At 35.8% G+C, this 12,300-nt stretch overlaps 1 protein-coding gene across 4 annotated transcripts in view; it reads right to left on the bottom strand.

Moving 5' to 3' along the window:
- Positions 1-12,300, bottom strand: part of TBCK (TBC1 domain containing kinase) — a 198,528-nt gene that overhangs the window by 112,848 nt on the left and 73,380 nt on the right. For all 4 annotated transcript variants that reach the window (XM_074228748.1, XM_074228749.1, XM_074228751.1 and 1 more), the window contains 5 exons: positions 8,134-8,275; positions 6,173-6,233; positions 4,187-4,248; positions 3,606-3,667; positions 1,355-1,503 (listed from right to left, as the gene is read on the bottom strand). In XM_074228748.1, the coding sequence (XP_074084849.1) occupies positions 1,355-1,503; positions 3,606-3,667; positions 4,187-4,248; positions 6,173-6,233; positions 8,134-8,275 (476 nt within the window). The remainder of the gene's footprint in view (positions 1-1,354; positions 1,504-3,605; positions 3,668-4,186; positions 4,249-6,172; positions 6,234-8,133; positions 8,276-12,300) is intronic.

The raw sequence follows: 12,300 nt of genomic DNA, 5'->3' as shown, positions 1-12,300 counted from the left end.
CTATATGTGTGCCCAGAGGCTCTGTTCTTGGCCCTATTTTTTTTTTCCTCTCCACATTTTTGCATTTAGTGATATAATTAGTTCCATGGGTTTAATTATCATCTGTTTGCAAAAGATATTCAAATCTACACATCAAGTCCAAGTCTCTGCACATCTCTCACAGACTACTGAATATTTCAAACTAGATGTTCTGTAGGCATCTCAAATTCAAAAAAGACCAAAACAAAATTCATTTATTTTTCTCAAAATCTTCTTTTCCAAACTTCCCTATTTCTGTCTAGGATATCACATTCAGGCACCCAGTTTCAAATCCTTAGTATGACATTCAAATTACTTTTGATTCTCCATTCTCCATACCCAGACAAAGCCACTCAATGACCAAATCTCATCATTTCTTCCCTTACAATATCTCTGCTCTCTGTTCACATGGCCATTACTCAAGCTCAATGGCCTCCCTGGACTCTTGGTCTCCAGCCTTCTTCCTTTACAACTTATTCTGCAAACAGTTTCTAAAGTAATACTCCCAAAGCACATTTCTCATCATGTCTCTCCTCTTCTCAATAAACTTCAATGGTTTCCTTATGCCTCTAGGATCAAATACAAATTCCTCCAGTTGGAACTGACAGCTCTTTGCCTCCCGCCCCAAATACCTTTATAGCTTTATATCGCTCTAATTGCAACATATATTTAAGAGTTAGTCAGACTGGCTTTCTTATTGTTCCTCCCCCAAGATGTTCACTCTCCCATCTCTGTGGCCTTGTAGGGGCTGTTTCCCAGGTTTAGAAAGCATTCCCTTTCCATCTCCTTCTCCTAGAATCCCTGTCTTCCTTAAGATGCCTTCTTCTACAGAAAGCCTTTCCAGATGTTCCTGTTTCTAGCACTGAATTATACCATGAATTCTATTATATCTGATTTTGTATCTGTTAACATGAAAACATTTTGTTTTTTCCAGTAGAATTTATTGTCCTGATGGCCAAGAGTATTTCATTTTTGTTTTTATCTCTACAGCCTAGGACTAAACCTGGAACACAACAAATAATAAGTTCTTGTTAACTGATTGATAATTGGGAAATTCAGCTTAATGGATATGATTCTAGGAATCCAGTGGTCCAGGTTTTAATGTGAGCCCTGAGATTTTTTCCCAAGAAAATACTGTAGGACTTCAAGCCCAGCTTCCTGACAATTAGCAGACCTCAGTCTGAATCACATCATCAGCACCTCCAGAAATAATCATTTCCAAATAATTAACTAGTCATAAAAATCTCATTAATATAATGGACAGTTGCTCCTATATGGCTGGCCAATTAAAACCAGTAACGAGCATGCCTTCTTTAAAAGGGGCCCTGTGCCTTACCTTTACACAGTTGACTGATGTCTTCAGGCAGAGTTAAATCAGCACACCTCAAAGAAGATGAGAACAGACTGGCAGGTTTGTGGAAGGGTGTATATAAAGGTGACACTTCATTGAAAAGCTTATCCTGGAGTAACTCAACTGGAGTTGGTCTTGAGAGAAACATTTTAAATACAAAATTCAAAGAAAAGTTATTTTAAAATTCCTGAACTAGGAAAGCAAACACTTTAGTGGAATGATTAAAATTATATACTATCTCAATAACTTCATCATTAATTTGGCTAACTTGAAGTCCTCGGGGTTTGTGGATGAAGGGGAGGATAGTAGGGGATTCTGTCATGTTATTTCACCAGTGGAGGGACTTTTAAGGGGTGATGTTCCCCGATGCAAACCAGTGTTTGTTCTGGAGAGAATCTGCCTCAAAATCTGGGAGACCTGAGTTCAAGTCCTGTCTTTGACACATGGGCACAAGTCATTTGACCTCTCAATACTGCAGAACATCTGAAACATAAGTTAGTAATAACAATAAGTCACATCTATAGTGCTTTAAAGCAATGAAAGCTGTTAATGCTTATTAAGTTATTTGACCCTCATAACCATGTTGTAAAACAGAAAAAATATTGTTTTCAGTTTATGGATCAAGTGATTTGTTTAAGTTTATTCAATAATAGTCCAAGTCATTAAATAATAGACTTGAATGAACTCTGAGAGATCCAGAGTTCTTTCCCCAATATCACATTGTTTCTCAAAGAAAATAAGTCAGGTGCTCCAGAGCTCGAATATCTATTGCTACTGTTTATCATTTGCTTTCAAAGAGGACCAATGACATCACGAGGAGATAGCTTTTGACTCATTGCAGGAACTGGAACTGCAAAAAGTTGACAACCTCACTTTGTCTTCCAAAGTCATCAAGTCCAGTGGCAGTACAAAAGTCAGGCCTGACTGGCCATGGTCTGAGGTGCAGGGGATGACCTTGGCATCTTCAATGTCTGACCAGGTTCAAGGGCTCACAGGGCCTGCTTCGGCGGCTTTCACAGCTTTCCAAACAAACTGCTCTCATCTGCCTATCCTGTCAGTAGAAGCCTTCAGCTACTTTGGTCAGACATTCCCCAACTCACCAAGGAAGTGGTCAGAGGTCTATTGGTTCCCCTCACCCTGGTTAAGCCCAGCTGCTAAGCTGGTTTACTGGTTGCAGTACATGCTAAAGCTCCTTGAATCCACATGTGAAAGAGGGGCTGGTCATCCTGAATGGAGCCAGGTGGCTCTTTGTCCAGAGGGACTGGTCCTACTGAATGCTGCTGCACAGACTCACATATAGCAATCAAGGTTAGGGCTATTTTTCCATAAGGTGGAGAGCTGCTATTGGTCTGAGAGATCTAGTCTAACTCTCTTCTTTTATAGATAGGGAACATGAATCCCAGAGATAATAAATGACCTCCCTACCAGGATGATACAACACCCTGTGACAATCATTAATTGGCTATCTTTCATATTTTTAAGTCTTCTGTTATGATGCTCAAACATTTCTGCTGCCATTTCTGTAAATAACAATAACAATCATGATGGTGATAACATCACATTTATGTAGCTAGCACTTACTAATAATTTATAATTTTTATAATTTTTATAATTTTTAAAAATTTTACAATTATTACATCATTTGTCCCTCACAATAACCTTGAGAGAAAGATAATATTATTAACCACATTATAGAGATGAAGAAACTGAGGCAACAGAGGTTAGGTAACTTGCCCACTGTGGGTAAGTATCTGAGGCTAGATTGAACTCAGGTACTCCCACCTGCAAGCTCAAACACTATCCCCATGGTTCGCTTGGCTGCCTTGATAATGTTCTCTTTTCTCCCCTTCTGGTATGGTTTAGGTGACCTGCCATTTGGGCAAGAAGCATGGTGCCTTCTAGTTACATGATTCCATAATGAAATGGAATCAATAAATACAAAACTAAAGCAGAAAAAGAGATGAAAGATATGCTGCTGTTTAATAAGAGTTGGGCTGCTACTTTCAAAAGAAAAAATTTTACTACAAATACTTAAAAGATGTCCTTTCACTGATGTCATAGCCATGTAAACTCTAAAGTAGTACTATAAAAATAGGAGCTAGTTTTATTCCATATAAGAAAATAAAATCTGCTAAACTAAATTTTTGTCCACTATGAATATCAATAACATGTCCCAAATCAGCAGTACTAGTATCACTCTCATCAGGGGAAATTGAAGAGAGTTATCATTATTAACCTTTTAGAAGGGTGGAAAGTGAGGCATTTCTTCAAGAGACTTATCACACTTTCAGGGAGCTCCTAGAAAATAAAAAGAGAAAATTATTACCTTAAATTTTGTATAACTCCAAGGTATCTAGTAGATTCTTCAAAAGTTTTTAATTTGGAGGAAAATTCAGATTATCTACTCATTTTCTGTATATGACATACACTTTGTATGTGTGTATATGTACATTTAAAATAAAATAGTTTTGGGGGAAAACATAACTAAAGTAAGAATAGTTTTAAAATACAGTATTTGAAATTAATTTATTATTTTTTTAGAGTTTTTTTTATGAAAGGCAAATGGGGTTAAGAGGCTTGCCCAAGGCCACAGAGCTATGTAATTATTAAGTGTCTGAGGCTGGATTTGAACTCAGGTACTCCTGACTCCAGGGCTGGTACTCTATCCACTGTGCGACCTAGCGGTCCCAAAATTAACTTATTAAGAAATTTTGCTTGAATTATTAAAGTAAAATGAGAGAAATATCTGAAACTAACACATGATTATTAAAAAATGTATTTTAAGTGAATCTCTTATATTCATAAGATTTTATTAACCTTTATAATGTCCAGACAGCCATGTTCCTCAGCCAAGACTGTTACAGTATCATCCATACAACCTGGAACAGGAAAGGCATGAGAATGAAAACAAAGCAGAACCTTAAAAAAGAAGAATTGGCAGATGGAAAAGGAGATAAGAAAGTTCTCTGTAGAAAACAAATCCTTCAAATATAGAATGAGCTAAAGGAAGCTGATGACTTTGCAAATAATCAAGATACAATAAAACAATATCAAAAGAATGAAAAACTAGAAGAAATGTGAAATATCTCATTGAAAAAAGCAACTGATCTGGAGAACAGATCCAGAAGAGACAAGTTAAAAATTATTGGTGTACCTGAAAGTTATGATCAGTAAAAGAGCCTTGACCTCATTTTTAAAAGAATTTCTAGGGGAAAATTGACCTAATATCCTAGAGGAGGAGGGCAAAATGGAAATTGAAAGAATCCACAAATCTCTTCCAGAAAGAGATAAAAAAAAAATAACCCCCAGGAATATTATAGCCAAGTTCTGGAACTTCCAAGTCAAAGACCAAATTCTAAAAGCTGTGAGAAATGAACAATTCAACTACAATGGCTCTACAATCAGGATCATACAGGACTTGGCAACATCTACATTAAGGATTCCTAGGGCTTGGAATATAATATTCCAGAAAGCAAAAGAGCTTGGAATGCAATCAAGAATCAACCACACAGCAAAACTGAACATCCTCTTCCGGGGAAAAAATGGATTGTCAGTGACATAGAGGAATTTCAAATGCTCCTGCTGAACCAGCCAGAGTTGAACAGAAAGTTTGTTCTTCAAGTACAGGACTCAGGGAAAGCATAGAGAGGGTGTATGAGAAGGGTAAATTATAAGGGATTTGATGATAAAGAAGGTGAACTGTGTATTCCTGTATGAGAATATGGTATAGATAATATTCAAATGAACCTTATCATTTATTAGAGCAAAAAGAAGGAGTTTTTATAGTTGAGACACAGTAGAGAGCTGAATTTGAAGGTATAATATATTTTTAAAATGGAGTCAATGAGTGAAAAGGATATATACTGGGAGAAAGGAAAGGAGAGGTAGAATAAATTAAGATATTTCATGTAAAAGAGTCAAGAAATAGCTTTTGCAATGGTATGGAAGGGAAGGAAGGTGAAGGGGAATGAGGGAGCTTCATTCTTATCAGAAATGGCTCAGAAAGGAAACAGCATACATACTCAATTGGGTATAGACATCTACAAGTAAAAGGAGAGAAGGGGGACAGGGGGAGGGGAGGGAGAATATAGGTGATAGTGAAGAGGGTAAATCATTGGATAGGATAGTCAGATATAACACATTTTCTTTTTTACTTTTAGTAAGGTAGTGGGATTGGGCGGTCTGTCTGGGTTAGGTGGTTGCTGGGTCTCTGGAGTGGGATGTAGACTTGGGGCCTCTGGGCCCCAGGGCCAGTGCTCTGTCGACTATGTCACTTGGTTGCCCCACAGCACACTTTTGAAGAGAGACAGAGTGAAAGGAGAGAGAAAATATAATAGATAGTAGTGGGGAGGAATCAATGGAGGGAATTACAATCAGCAACAGCAACTGTGGAAAAATATGGAAGTAACTTCTATGATGGACTTATGATACATAAGAATGTGATCAACCCAAGACAGAACTGATGATATCAGAACACGGACTGAAGCACATTTCGCTTTCTTTCACTTTTTTGCTCATGAGGTTTTATGTTTTTGTGAGGGGAAGGGGGATTATGTTTACTCTTATAACAAAAATATTTTAGTAATATGTAAATAAATCAAAATAAATATAAAAAATAACAAAAAAGAAAAAAGAAAACTGAGGCCTATAGAGGTTAAGTCATTTGTAATAGGTAATACAGTAAATGTTAGCTTTAAGATTTGATCCCAGGATTTATAACTTCTAATCCAGTGTTCTTTCACCATGAGTCAGGAGCAATAACTTCATAAACAAAATATAGAATATTAAACTTAAGCCACTTACCTAATGTAAGCAAAAACTTTAACCTTTCAGAAATATCCAGACCTTGAAATAGCTTTCTTCCCTAAAAGAAATAATGAATTATTAGATAAGAAAATGACAGCAAATGATGGCATCTTTTTCCAATGAAGCTTTTTGTTTTTTAAACTAAAAATAATTTTAATAAAGGCATTAACTCTAGTTTTTTTCTACTTAGGCTATCTAATACGATGCCATGTCCTTTATTAAACCTAGATGAAATAAAAATAAAAATACAATTTAAATATTTTTAGATCTCCTTATGTTTGATAAAAAAAAAGCACATACTATTCAAGCAATATCATTTCTAAAAGTTAAAAAAAAAGACATAAGTTGCTAAAAAAATGAAGAGACAATTTGGCATAGTGAATAGAGATAGCCTTAAAGCCAAGAAGAAATGGGTTCAAATTTCATCTCTAAGACATAATAACAACTGTGTGACCTCGGGCAGTTGACCTAACCTCTCAGTGCTCCAGGTAACAATCTAAGAAGGTAAGTTTTAGAGAAATTGCTCACCTGCCTTGATTATCCACATAACAGTGGTACTAAACTCAAATAGAAACAGGGGTTACTATACTGTACATAAGGACTCCTATGAACCATAAATTGACTTAGAAAACCACAAAATAATGCTATCTGTGTTGGTTGTATTTTTATTTATTTTGTTAAACATTTTCCAGTGACATTTTAATCTGCTACCCATTATCCCTGAATCTGACACCTCTGAGGTTCTTCCAGCTTTAAGATTGTGATTCTCTGATCTTTTCCTTCTTCACTGTGTCATAGAAGTAACTTTGGGCTGCCAAAGGCCATGCTAGGAAATGGAAGCTTTAGAAGGTCCTACCAAGCTTGGAAGGCTTCATGCATATGTGGCATCAATCATTATTAAGTTGTATGTTTGTCATCCAAAAATCATACTAGATAAGTTTTACAGAGGCTCATCAACAAAGGAATTGGTGTAAAGAGAGCCTAATCCAATTCCACTGAATCCAATACAAAAAGCATTCAGTAAGTGACTACTTTATAAATCACTGGTCTATAAGGGTAAAGATAAATATAAAATCCCAAAAGGAAGCCTTATGCCAGTACCCATGGCATAATGGATAGTGTGCTGAACTTGAACTTGAGAGTCAGGGCAATAGCTCTGAATCATGCCATGGGCGTTTCCTAGCAATTTATAAGACTTAAGATTGTTTTAAAAGTCAAATGAGACATCATATATAAAAAGCTTTGCAAGAGAGAAGACAGTATGTACACATGAGTTATTCTTACCAGTATTATTAGGGAAGAATGGCTCTCTGAAGTTTAAGTGAACAGAGGTTTATTAATGCCATTTGGAACTATAAAATAGAATGATCTCAATGTGAGAGCTGCAAAATGATTTAGAAGACATCTAACCTGGGGGAAATATCAGTTTCATTAAAGACATATTTCTCAATTGGGGGGTCTTATCTGGGTAAAATGAAAGAAGCAATGGTTTCTACCCACAACATAGAAAATGTAAGAAGAATTTCTAACAGAGTTACAAAAATAGGGTATTCCAAAAGCCTCAGTGCAGATTTAAATATTAATATTTAAATGATACTAAAGCTTTCATTAGGAATTTTAATGATTTTAATAAAAAATAAGGATACTAATAATTAGTCATTAATGATTAACAGTTAGTTATTAATTAATAGTGAATATTAAAGTTTAACTAAGTTTAAACTGCAGAGACTTTTGGCACACTCTGGATGCAAATAACTAAGTATAAAAATTATGTGTTTGCTTTTTTTTTTTTTAAAAAGGCAAGTCAATTTAAAAATAAGCTTTCCCCCCAGGTTTATGTACAGAAAACATAGTTCTACTACTTGATCTGCAAAAATATTATCCCGGAATCTATAAAAATGCTTTTTGTTGATCTAATAATCCCCTTAGACTCTTCAACCCAGTCATTGGTTACATACCATACAAAGTTCAAATAAAATAATTCCAAGGGACCATACATCAGATTTGGGGCCAGAAGGCAATGGTTTTTCACTTGGTGTGTGGTCACTGGGTTTGCTGATTCCATGTGCAATGACCTCAGGTGCCAGGTAGGATGGGTACCTAAAAGAGGATATTAATGTAACTAAAAATGCTACAAACAGATCATTAACTCTGGAAGATAAAACAATATGCTCTTAAACACAGGAAGGTTCAGAAACAAGATGGCCTTGGCAACAACTGTTACTAAGTGGAATTGTGAACCAACCACAGGAATTGGGAGAGGTGGACATCCTGGGGTTCCAAAAGTAATTATAGGCCTAAAAAGATTTTAATATTCTTTGCTTCTTCTTTTTGCATGAATGTCTTTTTCTTTCCTTCTCTCCTTACTTCTTCTCTTATTGCCTCTCCATGCTCTATTTCCTCTTAACTGGCTACTACTTTCTCACAGTCCTATCTTTTCTCCTTTAACATATTACTTAAGGTGTATCTTATCTTGGAATTCTGAAATTTCACTATTTTGTGATGTAATCCAACTTTAGTTACAAGGGAATTTGAGAATTTTGTAATTAGATTTCTAGGAAAAAAGTCAAATTAGTACAGTTTTAAATAAACACACACACAGAAACAAGAACTATTTAATTTCTATGAGAATAGAACTGTACTGGCCAGTATTTTTAATTTACGCTCTTTTTATATTTATTGCTAGGTTAAATTAAAAACCCAGTATTTGTTGTTTTTCCAGTTGTTTCAGTGGTGTCTGACTATTTGTGATCCCATTTGGAGTTTTCCTAGCAAAGATGCCAGAGGGGTTTTCCATTCTTTTCTCTAGTTCATTTTACAGATGGGGAAACTGAGCAAATGGCTAGGTAACTTGCCCAGGATTACATAAATAGTAAGGGTCTGAGACTCCCAGGCCTGGTCCCAACTAGCTGTCCTTCTTTAACCACCTAGTAGAGTTGCCTTATTGACATGAAACAACATGGAAAGAGTTACTGCTTCCCCCTCTCTCCCTTTCCTCTATGTAATGCTGCCTGTGTTACTTATTTATCAAGGAAAATGAAGCAAAACAAATAAGTAAAAATTTTTTTAAAAATTTAAGAATGGGGGCGGCTAGGTGGCGTAGGGGATAAAGCACCGGTCCTGGAGTCAGGAGTACCTGGGTTCAAATCTGGTCTCAGACACTTAATAATTACCTAGCTGTGTGGCCTTTGGCAAGCCACTAAACCCTGTTTGCCTTGCAAAAAAAACCTAAAAAAAAAATTAAGAATGAAAATAATACCAAATTATTACTTTGCCAATTTATTCTTATTTTCCAGAAATGCAAATTAACCATCTATTATTCTGATGATGATGATGTTTGTCCTTTATTCTTGAAGAAGACAATGACATCAGGGAGGTGATGCCATGACAAGTACGTGAATTGTATTTGAGTGAGAGGGGGTGTTCTGTGCTAAGTCACCAGCCTCACTTTCTCCTCCAGAGCCATTTGGAGGGGTCAGATACAAATCAGGACAACTAGAGATGGCCCTGGATGTGGGTCAATCAGGGTTAAGTGACTTGCCCATGGTCACATAGCTAGCAATGTCTAGTATCTGGGGCCTCATTCAAGCTTGAGTCTTCCTCTCTCCAAGCCAGTGTGGTATCCACTGCACCATCCAGCTTTGGTGAGCAAGTATTATAAATTCAATGACCAATCCCAAATGTTTTCCAGAGATGTGTGATATTTCTAATTGGAGAGAAAAACTGTCATGACTCAGGATAAAAGATGATGAATGATATGATTCAAAGATAGCCCCAAAATAATGATATGGGGAGAGAAGGGTAAGGGAGACACTGGGGTGCAATGTAAAGACCACAGGCTCCAGAGTTAGAGGACCTAGTTCTAAACCCACTTCTGAGATCCCACTATTTGTACAACCTTAGACAAGTCTCTAAAATGAGCCTCAGTTTTCTCATCTGTAAAGAATCTGATAAATTCTGAGGCTCCTTCTTACTCTGAAAGTGTTATTATTCGATGAACAGTAGAGTATCACTACCACTTCGAAAATTTTTCTAGATCTTCTCTTAAATGCAGGGGCGGCTAGGTGGCGTAGTGGATAAAGCACCGGCCTTGGAGTAAGGAGTACCTGGGTTCAAATCCAGTCTCAGACACTTAATAATAATTACCTAGCTGTGTGGCCTTGGGCAAGCCACTTAACCCCATTTGCCTTGCAAAAAAAAACCCCTTAAAAAAATAAAAGTAAATGTAACACCATCTAGAAATACTAATTCTTTTGAGAAGGGATGATAAGGAATTAAAATAATATGGATGGTCATAACTCTTAGCAACTGATTTTTCAGCTAGCCACTCATTTTTTTTATACTATAGTAAGACATTTATGAAGTACCCTCTATGTGCCAGACATTGGATTAATTGCTGAGGATACAAAAAAAAAAAAGGTAAAAAAGAAATTTCCTGCGCTTAAGGAGCTCACAAACAAGCAAAGAGAAGAAACAGAAAATATCTTGCAGTGTAGCTGACCAGGCCTTCATCATCATCATCATCATCATTCTCTCTCTCAATCTCTCTCTCTCTCTCTCTCTCTCTCTCTCTCTCTATGATGTTTTAACAGTATACTTAGCTACTTGGTCAGTTGAAATGAAATCTCAGAGCCCTAAAACAGATGTTAACAGTTTACATTTTTTTTTTTTGTTCTTTAAAATTTGCTTTTTGAACCAACTGCAAGTTTCTTTGGGATAAATATTTTCTTTCATGCCTTAGTTATTTGATCACTTTATTTTTCCTGGATAATGTTTCATGTTCTGCTCTTTGATACTTTCAGATGACACTAAAGGTCTAAGACTTCAAAGTAAGCTATACCTCAGGGTAATATAAGACCACCTCTACAACTTCTAATTTTAAATTCAGGTTCAATTCTTCAACTTGCCTGGTATGCTTTGAGCAAGTCACTTCCTCTCCTTCTCTCTGTCTGGTCCCATTAAAACCTAAGGCATTTTGAGGGGGGAATTTAAAGTTATTTTCTAAAAAAAAAATAGTCCTTTCATAAAGGCTTGCTTTTAAATTTTCTTTTATAAAGAAGAACTTGACAAACATCCACAAATATAAGCATTTCTGTATACAAAGAGAAAAAAGGATTGTCTATGATCCATCTATTTCAATTACATGCAACTTGTTATTTAAAGTATATATCAAACACAGTGCCAACAGTACCTTCCTTGTTTGTGTCTCATTTTGATCAATTCAGTTTTTTCTTTCTTTCTTTCTCTTTCTTCCTTTCTTCCCTTTTGTTTTGGCTTCACTATCAGCCCTCCCATACTTCTTACAGTTATCGCCCTCACAAAAATTAAGTTCTCCCTATTATTAAATAAGTATAATCAAGTACAATATATCTGGAATTGAGACTAAAAATCTTCTGGCTCTTTGTGTATTGCCAGTCCATCACCTCTCTGTTAAGATGTGAGAAACTTGGTTCATCATTAATCTTCTGGAATCATGATTATATCTTCCAGAGTTCTTAAAGTTGTTCTCCTTTAAAATACTGTAGTCATTATATATTTTGTTCTATTCATTTCACTTTTATTAGTTTATACAGGTCTTTCCAAGTTTATTTGAATCTGTCCATTCTGTCATTTCTCATACTGTAATATTCCATTATATCTATATTCCATAATTTCTCCAATTATTCCTTTTCTTGGTATTCAGTTCTTTTCCATTCACCTCACCCAGATCCAGAGAACTAATTCTATACTTTTTCTCATTTTAAGCTTCTCTTTATGATGCTGCAAAGTTGGAGTTTTTGCTTTTTCACAATTTCCACCCCAACTCTATCCTTCTTAAAACCTTTTCCCCACTTTCCTTGTGTAAATACCTATTGCCTTGTTAAATTTAATATTTTTCTGCGAGTGCCCAAGCTTTCACCAAAAAGTGATATTCATAAAATACCCAGTTCCCTTACCCATTTCCTTTGTTTGCATATTCTTATGCACTCTAATTTTGAAAAACAATTCTATCCCCTTTTCCTTATTTCTTCCCCTTCTCTTTTTTTCCCAACAAAACCATCAAACCAACAAAAAGGAAAAAAAAAATTTATACTCTGTGTTTGTATTTTGTATTTTTTATCCTAAGGGAGCACTTGTTTCTTCTC

Source organism: Macrotis lagotis, chromosome 3, assembly GCF_037893015.1.
Source record: "Macrotis lagotis isolate mMagLag1 chromosome 3, bilby.v1.9.chrom.fasta, whole genome shotgun sequence".
Taxonomy (NCBI): domain Eukaryota; kingdom Metazoa; phylum Chordata; class Mammalia; order Peramelemorphia; family Peramelidae; genus Macrotis; species Macrotis lagotis.
The sequence above is the reverse complement of the archived record's forward strand: the minus strand, read 5'-3'. Positions and strand labels throughout refer to the sequence as shown.